This window comes from Dermacentor andersoni, chromosome 10 (genome assembly GCF_023375885.2).
Source record: "Dermacentor andersoni chromosome 10, qqDerAnde1_hic_scaffold, whole genome shotgun sequence".
In the NCBI taxonomy this organism is placed as follows: Eukaryota; Metazoa; Arthropoda; class Arachnida; order Ixodida; family Ixodidae; genus Dermacentor; species Dermacentor andersoni.
This window is the reverse complement of record NC_092823.1, coordinates 14,163,965-14,184,430: the sequence shown is the minus strand read 5'-3', so window position 1 is coordinate 14,184,430 and position 20,466 is coordinate 14,163,965. Positions and strand designations below refer to the sequence as shown.

The 20,466-nt window shown below is 45.2% G+C and overlaps 2 protein-coding genes and 1 long non-coding RNA gene across 3 annotated transcripts in view; 2 read left to right on the top strand and 1 right to left on the bottom strand.

The window, feature by feature from the left end:
- LOC140213631 (uncharacterized) overlaps positions 1-1,031 on the top strand; it is a 2,773-nt gene extending 1,742 nt beyond the window's left edge. The window contains exon 3 of the long non-coding RNA XR_011890545.1: positions 1-1,031. This exon is cut by the window's left edge and continues 157 nt beyond it. This is a non-coding gene — a long non-coding RNA (uncharacterized lncRNA).
- A 1,968-nt stretch (positions 1,032-2,999) lies between these two features.
- On the bottom strand, positions 3,000-19,629 carry LOC126531740 (uncharacterized). The gene is made up of 3 exons (XM_072284843.1): positions 19,081-19,629; positions 18,000-18,207; positions 3,000-15,857 (listed from the first exon to the last, which is right to left on the bottom strand). The coding sequence occupies exons 1-3, from the start codon at positions 19,546-19,548 to the stop codon at positions 15,463-15,465; spliced, it is 1,071 nt and encodes a 356-aa protein (XP_072140944.1). The 5' UTR covers positions 19,549-19,629; the 3' UTR covers positions 3,000-15,462.
- On the top strand, positions 5,825-8,030 carry LOC140213603 (uncharacterized). Its single transcript, XM_072284844.1, has 2 exons — positions 5,825-5,936; positions 7,684-8,030. Exons 1-2 carry the CDS (start codon positions 5,825-5,827, stop codon positions 8,028-8,030), a joined length of 459 nt encoding a protein of 152 aa, XP_072140945.1.
- Positions 19,630-20,466: the final 837 nt, after the last annotated feature.

Below are 20,466 nucleotides of genomic sequence, written 5' to 3'. Positions count from 1 at the left end.
AATTAATGAAAGAGGTCAGAGCACCATTTGTGGTTATGGTTCCTGTGACAGCAACAGCCCTCAAGCATCTTGTATGGGTCTAAGTGGTATGAAGGAACCCATTAATGCAGGTATGGTTTAACATCATATTAGGTGCTATAATTTGCTATGCCACCATGCTACAAAAAGTTTGTGCAGTGACTAACTGTGAGGTGTCAAACACTAGGCACATGTCTAGCAAAATATTTTGCACTTGTATCAACCATTGAAACCTATCATCTGCCTTGCATTCACATTTTGGAGTGTCCTTACACCCAAAAGAAGCGAATTCAAGTTAAGGTGCAACCACACAGGCAACTTGAAGGGGTTGTGCGACCATTTGCAACTGGCGACAAATCTTCCTTGCATTCACATTTGGGAGTGTCCTTCCGCCCAAAAGAAGCAAATTCAAGTTAAGGTGCAATCACACAGGCAACTTGAAGGGGTTGTGCGACCATTTGCAACTGGCGACAAAAAAGTGACTGAATCCGACCGATGCTCACACCGGCAAGCCCAGTTGAGCGTGACGTGCAAGTCACAATCCGGGAGATTATTGTCCTCAACGAAAACTCTATAGGGATCTATGCAGTTTGCGCACACTTCGCTGGTTTTGTGTTCCGGCAACAGCTATGGAGTTTGATGCGAGCAAAGAGGAAATTGTCATCACTGTGCTGATGTGCTCTGCCATGGTGTCAGCTGTATCATCGCGAAATCCTCTGAAAAAGCAACAATAGTGCGTGCGCTTGTGCCTCCATTCTCGATAAGTGGCTGGCCATGCTAGCCACATCCTGGCAGAATTTCACGTGCATGACGAGGAGTGTTATTGAGAGTAAGTTCTTATGTCTAGTTAACCTTGTGTGGGAATCGGTGCGTACTTTTAGTGCTTTATTTTGCTGCTGTTTAGCTCCCTGCGAATGCTACTGCGTACATTCAACACATTGCTATAACTGCTGCACCCCAGCATCACGAGGCAAGACACCAACTACAAACACAGGGAAGGCGAGAGATAGAAATTTAAGGCGATGAGCTAAACGAGAACAAGGTGAAAGCAGGAGCCAATGTTTTCGTACAAGAATGTATGGAAACGTTGGCTCCTGCTTTCAACTTGTTCTCGTTTTGCTCATCAACTACACTCCTGTAATCCGTAGCGTAAACTTTATAATTACATTCCTGTAGTCTGCTGTGGTGGCGTCGACTTTATACGTGCGACCTACAAGGATGCCAGATGACAACACCCGCTAACATAACTTTCACCGCACTGCTGATTAGTTGAGCAGGAAAACATACATAAGGACAGGGTGGCTACCGTCGCTGTCAGCACTGCTCTATGTTTAGCAAGCACGCTTTGATTCTTACTGAGGTGTATGTTTTTTGCATCAAATATATTGAACAATATTATGGTAGGAGCATTAATTATGATAGCTACAAGCGTAATTAGAACTTACATTCTTGTACTTGTACCAAAACCAAACACTGCTGAATGTGCCTCTGGTGGCTACTTTTAAAAACTCATTATTGACCTTGTGACACAACCACAATTTCCTTGAGGTCAAACCCCCTTAAAATGTCTAGTGCTCCCTTATACTAAAGGAGTTTGTGGGTGCCCGTGTGACATGGGTATAAGAGAAGCAAAATAATGAGTTTCTTTCAAACAGCTGTTCTTTCAACAAAGGGTTGTGGTGGTAGATTTTATGAAAGTGAAAGCATCTACGAAGGAAAGAAAGTTCTGGCAAGTTAAGTGTTTTCATTGAGGTAACGCTAGCATATTGGGAGTAGTTTGATAAGATGAAACGCGCTGCACGATTTTGAATGGCTTCTATGCTGTTTATGAGTGTAATGTTAGCCGGGTCCCAAATGACGCATGCATATTCTATATTGGAGCGAACTAATGTTTTGTAGAGAGTTAGTTTCAGTGATGATGGTGCAGATGAGAAGTTTCGGCGCAAATAGCCCAACGTGTGATTGGCATTGCTACATATGTCGACATGCATGTGCCAGGAAAGGTTGCTGGTGATGTTTAGACCGAGGTTCGACCGACGAAAAGATGATGTTTAGACCGACGAAAAGGGTTCGGCTTAAACTGAGGACGACGCAACAAGCTATGGAAAGAAGAATGATAGGTGTAACGTTATGGGATAAGAAAACAGCAGATTGGGTGAGGGAACAAACGCGGGTAAATGACATCCTAGTTGAAATCAAGAAAAAGAAATGGGCATGGGCCTGACATGTAATGAGGAGGAAAGATAACTGATGGTCATTAAGGGTTACGGACTGGATTCCAAGGGAAGGGAAGCGCAGCCGGGGGCGACAGAAAGTTAGGTGGGTGGATGAGATTAAGAAGTTTGCAGGAACAACATGGCCACAATTAGTACATGACCGAGGTAGTTGGAGAAGTGTGGGAAAGGCCTTTGCCCTGCAGTGGGCGTAACCAGGCTGATGATGATACTTGTGCCTCTCTAGTACACTTTCCTGGCAGCCATGCACTTGGGGCTCATCACGTCAGTTGACAAGACTGATTTGGCTCTCATAAGCAAATTGGACACACAGTGTTCATTTTCTTACATGCACCCAAAATTCTCTCGGCTAACTTGTCCGATGACACAACACTTTTGGTTTTTTTAAATCTTAGTAAAGCGTTTCAGTAAAATTCAGTCATGAAAAATTTAGTTTGCATTCAACGTATCACCACTACATATTGAATGCAGTACTTATTGCAAGAGCCAGCTTAGGAACTGACAACCTGACAATAAACCCTTGTATGCTACCTCACAGCACCAAGACTGCCAAAGTATAGGCCTTTGTTATGTAATCTGTGAGAAGAACAGGGGGTTTGCAGGTGCTTTAGTTTCTGTTTTTTGCAAGGTACAGTATCATAGGTGTAGGACTCACGGTGACTCGGCAGTGCATTTTACGTGCTATTGCAAAAAAGTGAGCTACCAGCTTAAGTTGGCACACAACTTGTAATGATCAGAAGCAGAACATCGTTTCCCATTTTTATTCATACAAGCTGACACTTCTTAACAAGGAGCAGCAGCAACCTCTTTACAAAGAGAGATTACAAGACATTTGGCATTCCCTTGGCTACTTTTGTGGGAGAATGGTACTTTAACATATAACAGTACAACATGCTAATGATATCATTTGTGCACTCACGATGGTAATCTTTTATAGTTCATGACCGGGCAGTCACGGCAGAGAATCGAGAGAATGCTCGACGATGCACAACCACACGGCCACCACTCAGAGGTGAGTGAACAATGTTCTGAATAAACCTTTTGTCACAGGGTTATTTCACAACAAACTGCAACAAAACTTTTTACCATGTAAACAAATGTAGTTTCCAACAGTGTAGGTATAAATCACATATGTCCATGAAATTAAGTTTTGAAATAGCAGATGCATAAAAAATTATTTAACTTGTCAAAGTTCGAGTGCCGCAATTACTGCTTGCATGAAATTACACAGAACCCGGACCACTGAGAATAAGATTCTGGGTCTCCACACACGACAGCAGGATCCAAGTCCATGCGTGGTTCTTAGATCTGTGTCACATATGCTTACTACTAAGTTCCTGCGTAATATGTTGTGGTGCTATTCAGAGGCTACTCAGCCCTTCGCCTGCCGTTTTGTAGAAACTTGGACGAAAACATAATATAGGTAACAATGCCTTGAAGGTAGCACCTGTCTTTAGAATTGCCTATATATCTGTGAGCAGATATTTTGTTTAGCAACTTCAAAAAATGCTGCTGCCATCAGTCTTAAGGATATCGATCTTGGAGACAGAAAAAAAAAACATGATTACTAATCTACATATCATGGTGCCACCTGCTGGCTAAAAACTAGCCCAAAATGGTGTGTTCTTGAGGAATACAACAATGTATCCTACGAAATGTTCAGCTTTGCCCATAAGAACTACAATAAATGGCCCATTTTGCTCTGTTCGTAATTCCAGAACTGTTCGCCATAGCCAAGGCATCTTAGTCTCATATGAATGAGCATCTTTGCAGCCAAAAATGAACCCTAATGCTGCTTCAAAAGAAAGCTAGCATGTTTTGTAGTGTGAAATGTACATTTGTGCACTCTTCGCTGTGTTTTTGGTTTTTTCTCTAATTTTGGGAGTGGCACAGTCCCCTTACTACTCATTCTATTCACTCGGTTGTATTTTACCCGTTTCAGTCACTCAGTGAGTCAGAAAGTGCATGCTAACAAAATACAGTGCCTCAGCACAGTGCAACATTTAAAAATCTTGTAGGAATCTACTAAAAGGCACATTTGCAAAATTGTGCTATACAAGTTCATACCTTTAGCTAAAATAGATACAGACATTAAAAATCAACGTAGGACCTATTGAACATGCAGGAATATTCCTACCTAACCTTGGGTCTGTCTGTTAAAGCCGCATTTCTTTTCCCCATCACATCCCAAATTTGGACTTTGTGTAGATTAGTTTAGAAAAAAATATAATTGCACATTTGTAATCAGCACACAAGATTAAATACTTCCTACAAGTTTATTCGTCTAACAGAAAAAAAAATGGGGTGGTGAGGACCTACGTCCCCCTTAACCCCTAATGCCGTGACAAATTTCAAGAAATATTTGTAGAAGCATGTAATATTTTTAAGGACCTGCATATATTGTGCTCTTTCTGAAAGTTCTGCTAAATTTTTTACTAGCCTTTTTTGCCTAAATTGCAATAGTTCACAAGTTAACTCAGCATCAGTTTAAGAATATGCTCCGTGTGGTGGTAAGTTATCTCGTCATTGGCAAGTAAGGGGTTAAAGAATAACATGCCACTACCTTTTCGCACTAACACTGCCCGTTCAATACAAATATACAGCATGTCAGGTGTACCAGAATGATGTTCAGGAATAGCAAAATCTGCATGGGTGTAGCGACAGAGGGGTGGGGCATTGTCACATGGCTTGAAGCTTTTGCTCTTCATATCAAGCCTTAAGAGCATGCCCTGTGTTCAGTTCATTTAAATACAGTGGAGAGGATGCGAGAACAATGCGTACCTGCCATTGACTATTTGAATTGCCATTGAATTTGGACTATTCCATATGATTGTATAGCCAAGACAGATATCGCAGAAATGCTCCTGTTTGTCCCAAAGCACGCTTCTTTTCTTGTCTGGCAACCTATCCCAAGAGCACCCGCACAGTCAGCTTTGTGGAGCAGTTCCTGGCCTTATTGCCACAGCAGAAACAAGAGACCAGAGATGTTCTAGAAATGCATTTTGTTAACCCACAGGCTTTTGAAATTTCTTTATATGTGCCAAGTGTATCGCCCTAAAATGTGGTTTTGTCAAGAGTAACTATCCTGGAGTAATCTTGTCTCGCAAAAGAACATAACCTGTAACCACGAGCACATGCGGACCCTGTGTGTCAGTCATATAATTGACTAACCAATGTTTTGCAATTTTCCATGTTCGTGATTTTCCCCCCCATCACAGCAGTCGTACACTGCAATAATTAGCAAGAATGAATGGTACTGACTCATATTTTTCGAGCCATAGCCACAAGAACTTCATTGCCAGCTAAGTGAAATTTGCAGGAGGCGCTTCTGCCTGACTGGGAGCTTCCATATCTTTTTGGTGCAAAACCAAGATTGAGTATTGTCTTGCCACTTTGCAGCCAAATATAGCATCTTCATTCAAAACACAAATGGTCGCCGGACATGCCTGGCCGAACTTATCTTACCTTGCCCAGCATACATATTGAATCGTCAGTACAGTGTAATCTTTAAGTAATGCACTGCCATCGTAACTAACAATTGGCACTATTTTTTCCCTCAAGAGCTGCCAGTAATGGAAAATCAGCTGGACCCAACCAGCCAGAGTAGAATATCGCCCTCCTATTTGGATCGTGTCCGTAGGGACTACCCAGCCCCACAATACAACAGACGGACCCCAATAAGAGGTAAGACCAAACATGTTACCATGACACAGTAGCTTGTGTTATTAAACGCCTTGGGAAGCAAGTCATGAGAGTCAGAGGCGCTTCTTATGCCACAAGGAAGAAACGGTGACATAAATGGCACACGAACATATATTTGATGTAAAGAGAACAAACTGCTAATAGCATACACCACTGGCACATACAAGGATTAATGCAAAGTTTTTTTTTGGAAGGGGTTTGTTACTCGAGCTCAGTGTGCTTACTCAGCTGGCATTGCTGCCTCACACCAGGCACTGCTAAGGAATGGACAAGGGAATCTCGCAGATTTAAGTGTCCGATGACAGTCGGGACAGTTGCACTGAAACCCAGACATGTGTTGGCACTTGACCATGCCTTTCCCACATTCATTGACGCCTGATATAGCCAACATGTCTTCCCTTCTGCACTTGTCTTTGTCTCCCTCAGGCGATATCTACCTCTCCTTATCACACCTCAGCTGGTGTTACAATCATTGCGTACTGACATTAACTTAGCAGCCAGGACTACATATGCCACTAAATGTGGGAAACATCAATTTCTTAAGCTGAATATTTCATATTCCCAAAGATGGACATGTTTGTTTGACAGCTGTTACATAAATCTGAATTTTTGAGAGCTTACCTATAATATCCAGTTCATTCCTATTACACAGTAGATGCAGTGCTACGACGTGTTTGACGGAATACAATTGCAGGATGTCTCATGCTCGTCTTGTCTCTTCATTTCTACAACAGATTTCTTGTAACGCATGGCTGACATGATTCTGGTTTATCATCGAGTATAAGTTCTAAGCTAACCTGCACCATTCAAGTCTGGCTATAAGTGCACAAAAGAAAATGAATAGCATTTCGACTACATTTTATGTCAAAATTGCTTCGGTTTTAGATGATGCCTCTGTGTAACTACAACAGATTGAGAACATTTCCTTTAAACATTCAGGAAGCACAGTATGCAAGATTGACAGTGAAGTCAGCATTGTTTCACACACCAGTCTTCTAAACAGTGTAGTCCACCGAGAGACGAGTCAATTTTTTGGACTTTTTTCTTTACTACCTTAATTTGAGGATCAACTTGTCAAGAGGAGTGGCAATGAACAATGCAGTTGGATCGGCAATCCTCCAACATAACCACACGCTGTGACATTAGCAAAGAAGGCAGTGTATTCCTCATCTGGTGCACCCAAAGTGCTCGGAATTATGTGGAACACAATGAACAACACTTATCTGTTCAGCACGAAGCACATAAGCCTTTGAGGACTACAGTAAAACCTCGTTAGACCGTACCTGCTTAAACAGTAATATGGTTTTAAAAGTAGTAAAGTCAAATCCCCGACTCAGCAGCCACTGAACATAAAGTGTTTTGTATTCGCATAAACCGTATCAACTTATTGCGTACGTATTGGTTTACAACTAGTGTTTCCACTTTTCGTCACGCAAACATGGCGGTGCGTCGCCTCCATTGAGTGGCCTAAGCCTTAGAGAACAGAACGGCCTCGAAGCGCCTTGTGCATGCGCGCGTAAAGCAACATCAACATAAATTCAGCGCCTTGCCAGAGGAGCGTTGTGCCGTCGTGCAAACAAGCACTCGCGTCATGCTGGATCTCAGATAAAGAAAGACACCGTTCGTGCTATCGAATGTGGCACGAGGAAGTCGGCACTGGCACGAGACTGCGGTTTAATTGTAATCATATGGGTGCTGAGTCGTCATAATTGCTTCTTTGTCTTTGCAGGTGTGCAACGGCACATTGATATGACAGTTGCATATCTTGAGTCGCGGTCGCAGCGGGAGTATGAAGTTGACACCCGTCGCCTGCAGCTTGAGGAAAGGAGGCTGGAGCTGCAGATAAAGCAGCACAGCGACAAGATGCGGCTCAAGGAAATGGAAATGCAAGAGCGTCTAGTGGAGCGAGAGTCGCAAGCAGAACAGCGGCGCCAAGAATTGAAGTTCCGCCAAATTGAGCAAGAGGCCCTCGCAGAGGAGAGGCGCCTCATGGCTGCTGAGCGCCAAGCCTACATGCAGCATCAACAAGTGCAGCTGGAAATGCTGAACAATTTATTCAGTCAAATAAAGAAATAATAATGAAAATAATTATCCACTGCACTGTATCATGAAGGTACAAAAGAAACCCAATACTGGTTTCTTGCAAACTTCATTCTGATCCAGACATCAAACCAGGGACAAACTTTCCAAAACAGTTGCTCTATACTACCTCAGTTACCCAGGAGGCTGTCCATTAGCAGAGCATGATAGACTTGAATGATAGTTTGAAAAGGGACAAAACATGCACATTTGAACTTTTTCCAGCAAATACAAAAGTAGTCTTTCAATAAAGTAGTTCACTCATCTGTGTTTATGAAGGCACAACATAACAACCACATCAATACTGCTCAAGGTGCAACTTTTATTACGTAACTGCTGACGCCTCACAAGCAACCATTGCAGCCTGCATAACACCCACTATTAAAGGGCCCCTGAAACAGTTTGGACAAATTTTGTAGACATGTAGTATGCAGCTGAAGTTAATTATTCGTACCACAATTTGTGTGAAGCATCTCGCGTTAAGAGAGCTACGAACGATCACCAGCTACCCTTCTCCATAGCCATGCATTTTCTCAACACAGTTGCGAAGTGATCGGGGCTAAGCTCCGCCTTCACTGGCTCTACGCCATTACAGTACACCATGTTGTCTAGGACCGCGCGTGCGAAGCCTCTCTGCCAGCCGCATGACAGTCGACCCCAAGCAAGAGCAATTGAAGCAGTGTGCATTGCAAGCATTCTGTTGCAGCACCGAGTGTATCCAGTATTCCTCTCACCACAGGCGAGCTGGGAATTTCAATGGATTGGTGGAGGCATAAACTCAAGCGACAGCACGATGGTGCTGCAGTCACCACGCTCGTCTGCTGCCTTGCAGCATGACAGATTGCCAGTTGTTACGTTTGGGGGCGACAATGTAACAAGGGAGAACTGTGGTGCTTGCAAAAATAAAAATAAAGATGAACTCTGACGGCGGAGCTCTCGTCAACACAGTGCATGTTGTAACACAAGCAAACAACACTTGCTTTGTGCCGGAAGTGCTTTTCAGTGCAGTGAGAAACTGCCCTAGAGCATTCTGTTTTGGTTACTTGCTTTTCATAGAAACAAATTAACTAACATTCCAACTATAATGAGCATTTGTTCACCATAAAGTTGGAAAAATTATTGATGACGTGCCCTGGGCAGCCAATTGGATAGCTCGCCCTACTAGAGTCATTAGGGAAACTTGCATGAAATGGTCAGGGGCAGCTGAAAATTCAGCCAAGTGGCATGCTGCGATCGGTAGCGATGTACATTCTTTATACTTTATAATAAGTTACAGACTTTATGTGGAGCACTTAGATGTATCAATTAATTATCAGGATGACCTACTACACAACACAGTATGTTTGTACAAAATCGTTTCAAGGTCCCTTTAACACTGTGCTACGCTATACAAACTAAAATAATACAGCCGAAAAGCCAGATGATGGAGCTGCACATCTTGAATGACCAGTTCCAGCAAATAAGCATTGGTAGTCTTTAAACATGGTAGTTCATTCAACTGTGTTCATGAATGCACACCATAACCACATCAACACCACTCTGACAGCAGTTGTGCACAAAGTGCAACTTTGATTGCATACCTATAGGCTTAAGCATAGAAGCAGTCATTGCAGCCTGCAGAACACCTACTTTAACACTGCACTATACAACCTAAACTAAGTAGCACAGCAGAAAAGCCACATGACAGAGGTGCACATCTTGAATGACCTATTCTAGCAAATAAGCATTGGAAGTCTTCGAACACTGTAGTTAATTTATTTGTGTTTATGAACGTACAACCATATCAATGCCGCTCTGGCGGTTAACAGTTGTGGCGCTCAATGTGCAACTGTAAGCATAAGCATATAAAGCCAGAAGGGGACACAGGGCTTGCAACACTGACGTAATACATTGCTTGGGCTATGGCAGAAGAGAGGGCATGGAAGGATCGTCATCTGCAGATGCAAGTTGCAGCTATGGGGGCAGTTTGGCTTACATCCTGGCATATGACAATGCAGCATTTCAGTTTTTCTCGTATCCTTTAATAATGAACATTATTGAAAAATTCTTGCAGTACAACACTTCCAGCATGGTGCCTTACAGCTTGCAGTGTATATAAGTGTCGTGATATCATGATGCAGGTAGTGGTTACGCAATGGCAGAACATTGCAATGTTTTGATGCTTGCCACGACTCGCTCTGTCGCCTCCTATGCTGCTAGTGGTTGCGATGCCTAGGCATAGCCGTAAGGCCCACCAGACATGAGACTCCAGACACATTTGTAGGACCCCGATTGCCACGGCTGTATGTCTCAACTATGAAGAAGACTCACTGCACAGCCACATTGCCAACGCACGGCTTGGTTCTGCTCACGCTGCTGGTTGCTGGCATCTTTTTGGACCGCCTCGACTGCCTTGCCATTCTCAGTGACTGTTCATGGCGTTGTTTATATTGTCGAGTTTATTCCTGCCTGCTCGAATGGCGTCATCTTCGGATGGGACTTCTTGTCCCGTCATAAAGCCGTAATCGACTGCGCACGCACTGAAGTTGAATTTTCACCTCTGTGTGATGCACCATTGTACGAAGATCGTGATTGTCCTTCTAAACCTGCCATGCGCGAGGATAGATATTCCGCCTGGCTCCTTCGCCGTCGTACCCATATCCTGCGATGTCATCACTGATGCAACAGTCCTCTTCACGCCTGGCAGCGAGTCCTCTGGCAGCGAGTGCTCTTGTTCTTCTTGAGCTAGAACATATCTGAGAGACCATTAAACATGTGCATATGTAACTCCTCGTCTGGCCGTTTCGCTTTTCCTTCCTGCCTACAACATGGTGTCAGATGAACGGGTTCTACCAGTGGACATCGGCTCCTAGTCCTCCTCCATGTAAACGATACCAGCAACGAAACGCCGCCGGTGAGCTGGTTCCTATATGCACATCTCGGTACTCAAGCAAAGCGAACCCTTAACGTCCAACGCCATGGCGTCATTCGTAATTCGACCGCCGGATGCCTTCAACTTTTCGTCACCGAACAAGTGGCCGAAGTGTTAACAAGGATTTCAACGTTGCCGAACCTCTTCAGAGTTGTGCATAAAGTCCGAGAAGCATCAAGTAGACGCACTACTCTACATCATGGGCGAGTGAGTCGAGGAAATCTGCGCCACTTTTGCTCTCTCTGAAGAGAAGTTCAAGAAATTCGATGCAGTCGTGGAGCAGTCCCTGTGACGCAACGTAACCTTTGAACGAGCCAGATTCAACACCAGACTGCAATAAGACGGTGAGTAGGCCAAAGATTTTGTTACTGTGCTCCACACACTTTCGAAAGACTGCGAGTTCGGTGCTCTTTGAGAAGAGTTCGTGCGCGACCGCCTCGTAGTTCGGATAAAAGATACCGTAAAAACCCGCGTATAGTACGAGGTTTTTTTCCTGTTATTAGCGTCCCAAATTTCCGCCTCGTACTATATGCGGATCCGGACAAAAATTTCAAAGTTCGGCTCGAAGTTTTGGTTTCGTTATTGCTGTGTGGCTACGGCTTGGCTTCGTAATATCTGCATGGCTACGACTTGGCTTTGTTATTGCTGCCTGGCTACGGCTTGCCTTCGCTATTGCAGCGTGGCTACAACATCGTTTCTTTCTTTGTTGAGTGCGGACCTTGGCAGTTCACGTGTTAACCGCGCTTCGCGAAGTGCATCGTTTTTAGTGAAGGAGCACGATGTCGGGGGCACGGAAGCAGTACTCGGCAGCTTTCAAGCGAAATGTGATTTTAGCGGCAGAGGAAATCGGCAACAGTGCGGCCGGGAGGCAGTTTGGCGTCACCGAGGGAAGTATCCGCGGATGGCGACGGCAAAAAGAAGCACTTTTCGAGTGCAGCGGAAAGCGAAGAAGCTTTCGCGGCCCGAAGAATGGGGCATTCCCTGAAATTGAACTCAAACTGACGGAATTCGTCCGAGAACAGCGAGCCGCGCATCTTGCTGTGAGCGTGGAGCTCATGCAGGCAAAAGCCAGGGAGCTTGCGAGAGAAAAAGGCCTAACGAGCTCCACCTTCAAAGCAAGCAAGCATTGGGTTTATCGGTATATGTGCCGTGCAGGATTTTCATTGCGCCGGAGAACTTCAATTTCACAAAAGCTGCCGGAATCGTTTGAAGAGTTACTGGTGGCTTTCCAGTGCCGCGTTATTTCGTTGCGCAAGTTGAAGAACTTTCAGCTAGGGCAAATCGGCAATGCTGACCAAACACCAGTTTATCTGGACATGCCATCGCCCCTCACCGTGCACGAAAAGGGCTCGAAACAAGTTTGTGTCCGGTCCACTGGGAACGAGAAGACGCGTGTTACCGTCATGTTGTCATGCACGGCAGACGTCCGCAAGCTCCCGCCCTATGTCGTCTTCAAGCACAAGACAATGCCGAAAGGTGAGCTGCCGAAAAATGTCATCGTTAAATGCCATGAGAAAGGGTGGATGAATGAGAGTCTTGTGCTCGACTGGATAAAGTCCGTTTGGTGTAGGCAGCCCGGTGCACTGTTGTCGTTCCCGTCCATCCTCGTGCTGGACGCGTTTCGTGGCCATTTGGCCGACTCGGTGAAGAAGCTGTTGCGTGATTGTAATACTGAACTCGTCGTTATCCCTGGTGGGATGACGTCTCAGCTGCAGCCTCTAGATGTTTGCGTCAACAAGCCTTTCAAGGACGCGGTGAAGCGGTGCTACGCAGAGTGGATGCGGTCAGGTGAACCTGCAGTGACGCCAACTGGGCGGCTGAAGCGGGCATCGCCAGCCACGCTGTGCAAGTGGATCGTGGACGCATGGGCGAGCATCCCAGAAGACCTTGTGCGTCGCGCTTTCAAGAAGTGCGGGATCTCGAACGCGCTCGATGGCACCGAGGACGAGTACCTCTGGGAGGATATGTCAGACAAGGAATTGTCCGATGAAAGCGCAGCGGAGGACGACAGTGAATGAAGTGCTGAGTCTGATTTCAATAAATGTTTTCCCCGAGTTTCCCTCACTCGTATTATACGCGGGTAAACCTTTTTTTTTCCATTTCTCGTCCCAGAAATTTCACCTCGTATTATATTCGGGTTCGTATTATACGCGGGTTTTTACGGTAAGCAGCTTTGCACCAGGCTACAACTCGACGCAGACCTCCCTCTTCAGAAGGCTCTTGAGTCCATCCACCAGATTGAGAGCATCCATCAGCAATGAGTCGAGCTCCGCCAGGAAGTGCTATGTGTGAACGAAGTTGCGTCCGCTCCCCAATTCGGGTACTTTGAAACAGGACAAAAGCGGCAGCTATTCATGTGGGGCAAACAAGCCATCTTCATCCTACGGCAAAAACAGCATGCAGAAACCATGCTGTTGGTGCGGTCAAGAGTGTCACCTTTGTACTCTGTGCCCAGCACGCTCGCAAGTCTGCAGAAATTGCCGGTAAAAGGGTCATTACGCCTCCGTATGCATGTTGCGGCGCCTCGATTGTGTCGAAACGCAACTTGGAGTAATCAAGACGTCTGATGCTGTAACGTGAGAGGCAAGTCTTGGTTCAAAGTCAGCCAGTAGATTTCAAAATTGACATGGGCACCGACGAAACTGTCCTCCTGAAGCAAGTACTTAAGGGGCAGACTTTTTCTTTCAGCTCCTCCTTGCCAGCTACATGGTCCAGACAGAAAGCTTCTTCCAGCCACACGAGTGGCACAACTTATTGCAACATTATTCAAGATACCCTGAACTGGCTCGGCTTGAGAAGCTCATGTCTGCAGCTGTGGTCAACCACTGCAAGTCATTTTTTGCACGCCACGGGATTTCTGAGGAAGTGGTTTCCGACATCGGCCCGCAGTTTTCGTCAACTCAGTTTTCACTCTTCGCTCAGAACTACGCTTTCAAGCAAATTACCTCTAGCCTTCACTATCCTTAGAGGAATTAACTTGTTGAGGCTGCGGTAAAAATCAACACTTCCATGAAAAAAACTAAAGACCCTTACTTGCCCCTTCTAGCTTACAGGTCGACTCTTTTGAAGAATGGGTATAGCCCTGTGGAACTACTGATGGGTCGTCAGCTAAGAATCAAGCTTCCTCTTAATTCCACCAAGCTGACACCCCAACTGCCGGATCAAGAGAGCCTTCGGAAGTTCGAGGAACAGTCCCGGAAACTTAAAAGAAAAGACTTTGACAGACGTCACGGAGTCTGTTACCTGCCGGATCTATTCTACGAAGATGTCTGGTTGACAGACTTCAAGTGCAAAGTGACAGTACAAGCCCCAGTTGATGAGCCTCGGTCCTACTGGGTTAACACCGACACTGGTGCTGTACGCAGGAACAGGACCCAGCTAGTTCGCTATTCCCCTGCTAAAACGCACAGCTCGACTCTGCTCACGTTGCTGGTTGCGGCACCTTTTTGGATGGTGCTTCAGGCTGCCTCGCCAATCCAGGTCGCTGTGCCCTTTGCATAATAAGCCGCTAATAAACCTCTTCTCACAACGTTCAAGGGGGACCTCAATAGGTGGACAGGCTTCTGGGAAAAATGTGAACAGGCCATCTGCCTCTATGCTTTGATGCAGCAGCAGCGATCTCTGGTTTGCCCACGTCCGAATCATGCTACGCAGATGCCATTGTACTGTTGAAGGAAAGGTTCAGCGATCGAACAAGAATTATTCAGCACCATTAGACGGCACTGCAACATCTTTCAAACGTAAAATCAGCCAACGACATAGCTGGTCTTCGAAGGTTATATGATGCAACATAGCTAAACATCTGCTGTCTGCGTGCACTTAAATGGACACTAAAGGCAAGTATTAAGTCAAGATAGAGTGATAGATTAGTGCTACTTGTACAGTTCTATTTCATATTTAGAAAAAAGAACTAATTGAAATTGCCCTTGATAATTACAGAGGCGGTCGAAGGTTTATGTTTTCGCTCGACTCTGCCCTGCCCACACTTTCTCGTTTCAGTAGTTTCGTTATCACATAGTGCTGCGCTGGTTTTGTTGGCTTGCGAAACTCGCACAAAATGCAAGTAGCAGAGAATTCACCTTCCACGTGATTTTGCGGGATTCCTGAGTGGTCTACGCCACTTGACCGAAAAGCAGCTGCAGTGGCAAATCCACTACTCTGCCTTGGCTTAGTACCGCCGTCTGCCGGGTGCCGTTTTACTCACCGACGGCAGCAAAGGGTGGTGAAGGCGTATGTAACGTCACCACTCCCCCAGTTGGGTGGTGGGAGATATTAATTTCGAAAAAGGTATTTGGGCCCTTAAGATGCAATTTTCTCGTAAACTAAGTCTTTTCTTGGCTCAAAACAAGTGTTGCAAGGTTTCTGAAATGGTATTTGAACAGTCCACACTGACTTAGTATTTGCCTTTAGTGTCCCTTTAACATGCCATCCTTAACATTATCAGTGATGCTCTGTTGCACAAGTAAATGCTAAGGACATTTGCTCAAGTATTCTAAAGGGGATTCTAACTGTAAAATCTCATATGGAATGTGGCACCAGATACTCGTCAAGTGACGGGGGGCAAACATCAAAAAAGTCAGACACTTGACTGCCATACAGACATGTATGGCAGTTGGCAAGAAGGGTTGCCGCACGGTACATGCGCCCCACTCTCTGATATGACATCTTTTGATTTTTGTGGAAGTCCACAAAAGCAAACTCTGTGGCAACCTTGGCGAAGCCCCACTCCACAGCTTGTCGCACCCTGCTCATGCCCTTGTTAAAAAACGCTTCATAAGGCTGCAGGGTAGTACCTCCAAATGGCTTGTATAGGAGTGGGAGCAAAGGGTAGGCTGGGTCGCCATAAATGACAAACTTCCTGCCCATTGTGACTTTCTCAAGGTTCTCGTAGAGCTTGGTTTCCTTGAGAATGCCTGAAATGCAAGAATGTTTTTTTAAGATCGTGCAGAAACAGTGGTGATGCACTTTACATTCACATACTAAAACAAATATTTTATTATTAAGTAGACCTATGTAGATTCCAGGGTTCAACAGTTCAACAGAAACCCGTCTGGTCAGGAAATATTGAGCGCGGACAAAGCCTTTTTGACCGATATTAAATCAAACTGGGTCACCCAATATTGCAAATAAAATATTAAAATTTGGGTTGTATCTATAACACAATGTAAAACAGTAACTTTTTTGAAGATTTTTCTTTTTAATCTACACTTTCAAAAAACATGTTAAGTTGTCGCTTTTTTTTTTTTTAACTGTGAGCGCTTTGTTTTTCCGTTTAGCACCACGTAGCCTAAAGTCCCGTCCCCATAAGTGCATTTAACTTGCCCGCTTCGATTAAGTGCGTAAGCATTTCTATGCTTACCCTATGAGAAATTTATCACATAACACAATGAATGGCTCATACCCACTTAAGCAATGGTTCATAGCCCTTAAGCAAAAAATGCAACTGCTCATACCTATGTAAGGCAGAGGCTACAAGCACTGAGCAAAGTGAGGCGAACAGTGCATACATTCATTCAAATCACCCATACAACACAGAACATCATATGTTTCAATAAAGAACAAGCTCAAAACAAGCATTCAAACCATCAATAAAACACTGCATATCCCCCTCAGCAAATGTAGTGATGGTTTTGCAACACCTTTGCTAAATTAACCATAAGTTAATTAACACCAATGATCGTGGGTTTAAGTGCTGTAATGAACTCTATCTTAATTAAACCTGCCTTATGTTCGCTATCAAACGTGCAGCAAACAATCAATGAAGGTTGATAAGAGTTTATACTGGTCAGATGAAGTTCCATAATGCTGATAATGACACCAGGCTGCGTGGAGATAAGCAAGTGGCACAATGCTTCCGCATACTTACCTACCTGAGCAAGTTCTGCATAAATTTTTTGTCATCTACATTAGCGATATCGCCAACTGTGTTTAACTCCACACCTATGCTCTATGCAGATGACAGGACAATAGTAGGAATAGACTCATCAATTCTTTCCCAAACTACATACATTATTGACCTCAACAACTTGACAGAATGGTGGAATCTCAACTCTCCAGATTAATAAATCTAAAACTACATTTATGATCTTTAACTCTACCTTTAAAACTTCAGCCTACTCTCTAGCAATGACATTCTAACAACTTAAATTATGTGCTCTTAAGCAATGTTCCTTCCTATGTGTTATTTTAGACTCCAACTTTCTTCATGCACATCAAAACAGGTCGCCTTGCGGCTATGAGCTATGGGACCTCCTTCCGTATATTTCACCCAATATGTACCACCTTTGCAAATAATAAACATTCTTCGATTTGATTGGAAGACACACTGCCATTCCCATGTGGCATTTTGCCAGGTCTGTTGTTTAGAAACGAACTCTTGTGCTTGTCAAGATGTCAATATGCAGAAGATGCATGTATATTTGAATGGTCAATGTGCAGGTCTGCCAGCACAGTTACTGCAACAACTGTTTTATTCCTGCTGAAATAAAGTGGCCCATTGCTCCACCGTGCTGTATGATAGCTTTATTGCTACAGCCAAAGCACGACAGACGTGCAGATATGAAGTTTTCCTGCATTAAATTTTCCACAACTCGATGCCCGTTTCCCTCTTTCTATTTTCACTTGACATTTTAGGTTGTCTCAAGCCAGTGGTTGCCACGCTAATTCTCATGCAACAGTGATGCACTATTCTTGACTCATGGGCTGAAAAGTGGCTCTGTTTTATGATCTCGCCACATATTTCAACTGTAAGGCCAACAACCTAAGGGTCAAGTTTCAAACCACTAAGATATGCACTTCTGTGGTGTTGTACAGCAAGCCTGATGTGTACAAGCCAGAAATAAAACCAATGAGCTCTTCAAATGCCAACAAACTTAGTTCAGAGCTTTCAGTAATCATAAATGAAAGCAGCTACTTTGCCATAAAGTAAATAAAAAGATTGGCAAATTTGGTACCAATGTCTGAAAGCACACCGCAAGTAAATTAACACAGAGGTTCAATTACCTGTGCAACTACATGCGCACAGTTTCTCGAGCTTTTGGATCACACGCACTTACCCGCATCATGACGTCGTCCCTTGAAAGGCCCATCCAGTTGGCAAACTATGCCATTTGGGCACATCACCGCTTGATATTTTTGCACGTGGTGCCTCTTGTGCCCTGAATAGTGCTCTTGCTGGTCCACCGTTGGGCGACAAATCTGACGTGCCGTTCCATCGATGAAGGCCCAGCAATTATCAAGTGGGGCACCCTTTGCATGGACAGCCTGAGAAAAAGAATAACAGCTGAAGATTGAGCACAGGAGGAAGGTTGAAAAGATATGTTGTTGCATAGAAGTTAAGGGTGGTAAAGTGAGCAAACCTTGTCAAAGTGAGTTCCTCACTTGCAATGCTAACATAACCCCCCCCCCGCTTCCCTCACTCCCCAAGTTTTCTAATGTGCAACCAGCACATTTTGACGTGCATCTTCTCTGATGTGTTAAAAATGGAAGCAGACAAGGTGAAACAGCTTAACTGACTTATTTGAGCGAGGCCCTCAAGAAAATTAAGCTTACATTTTTACCTTCACGCATGATGTGCACATTGGTGTCGCCATTTGTTTTGCCCAACATGTCCAGTGGTAGCAAATAAAAAGCAACGTGCATCGAACTGTGGGTGTAATGAGCCCCCTGCATCCTTTCACTTCCATCTGCTAGATATTGCTACAGGCAACCATTCTGCCTAAGGCACTACAAGTTTCTCGATCGTGACTGGCTCCATCCAGCGAGTAACGCAAAAAAGCGAATCTCACTCGAAAATTTCGATGCAGACTGGGCTTGATTTCGATCGAGTGCCCGTGAGGCCGAGGTATCGGATGGCGCGTCCAACGTGCCGCGCTCAACGGAACTTTTCATTTCTCGTAACGCTTAACATGCGCATATACTTCGAGCTGTTGAATGTTATGCAGAAAAGCAACTTTACTGACTGAACAATAGATAGACTGTAATTATGATGAATCATTAGGCAATGCAGAATTTAATCTTAATGCACGTCTGTTTATGGAGTGTCCGGTGCCTTCGAATAAAGTTGCGTAAATGTGACTCATGTATCGACAGTCCATCGCGATTCGTGCCTGAAGGAGTTTTACTAGGCCGACTCACCTCGGAGAATTTCTCGACGGCGAGCAAGTTCAGCCACTTGTGCGCAGTCATGTCAGCCAGCAGGTGGTCGAAGTAGTGCTCTATATGAGCTAGTACTGAAGACACGACGCTTGACAGCACAGAGCTGTGCCTGTTGAACAAGAGCTCCAGCTCGCACAAACGGTTGGGGTAGGCCAGGCGTCGAAGTGTCATACAGAGCGCCTCGTTGCCTGGAACCCGGACGCGCTGGGCGCTGACGACCTCTTCGGGAATCAGCAGAGCCGATGCAAGGTCTGCCAAGTCCATCTTTCGAAAGCGAAACAAGCGGTAAAACTCGTCGCTGTCCATCGCCTCCACATCCAGCAAACCGCGGTCGTATAAATTACGGCGTGGCGCTGGCTCCGGTTGCAGGAGACAAATGTCGTCTATTTCTCTGCATGACAGAGAGCGCAGTAGGAGATCGTCGCTAAACAGGCCGCGATGTGACATTGGCACTTAGTCAACTTCACCTATGCGGTGCCCAAAGAGAAAAACCTCCAATACAACGCAGACTTGCAACGCGGTCCTGCAGAAGCCTAACCAAGTACAGTGAGCCGTCGCAGTGACCCAGCAGCCAACCGGCTAACCACGGCCGCATGCACGCACCTATAAAACAAGGCTTGGGCTTGACAGCAAAATTAAATACTGCTAGTCAAAGGTTTATAGACGTTTTGCATATATGTATATATATAAATACATATATATAAACTAACTATCTTGGTCTCGGCACGCAGCACTTTTAATTTGCAATAGACACGATCATCATCGTCATATTACCGTTCCGTGTCGAGCAACCTGCACAGCTAAAACGTTTTCGGTCGACGCGGTACGGTAAGACAGAACGGTAATACCGTACCGTATACCGTACTTTCCGTAGCGCTGCTAAAAGACTCTATTTTCCGTTTCGCGGCAGTTCTCCGCCGCGCCGTGACTCTTCTCGCTCGCAGACGGCGCTGTCGCGTCGAACCGCTTTCGGGGGCCACCCTTCTCCTCCCCGCTCCTCGCAAGAATCTGCCCATTCCCATTCCTGCGACGAAGCCCGGAAGGGCGCCCACACAGCCGCGGTGACGTGAACAAGCGACCAGCTCTTGAGCTCGACGTACTTCGAAGGCAAACAACGCAACTTGCGATCACGCTGGCTTTGCGCAAGGCGCGGTAATCGGCCGGCGTTTCATTCCCACGTTTTCCGTGCACGCAAGCGTGCGCTTCCGACTCTCTCGCAAACGTGCGCGCTACATGGCAACAGACGTTCGCGCCTCGCGCTTGGACCGCTCTTTCCCTGCAGGTATCCGACTCCATCCTGCGGCGGTCTTGCTAGAGGCGCGCACTCGTCACGCTGCAGTAGTAATGCCTCGTTTCCGTCTTTTC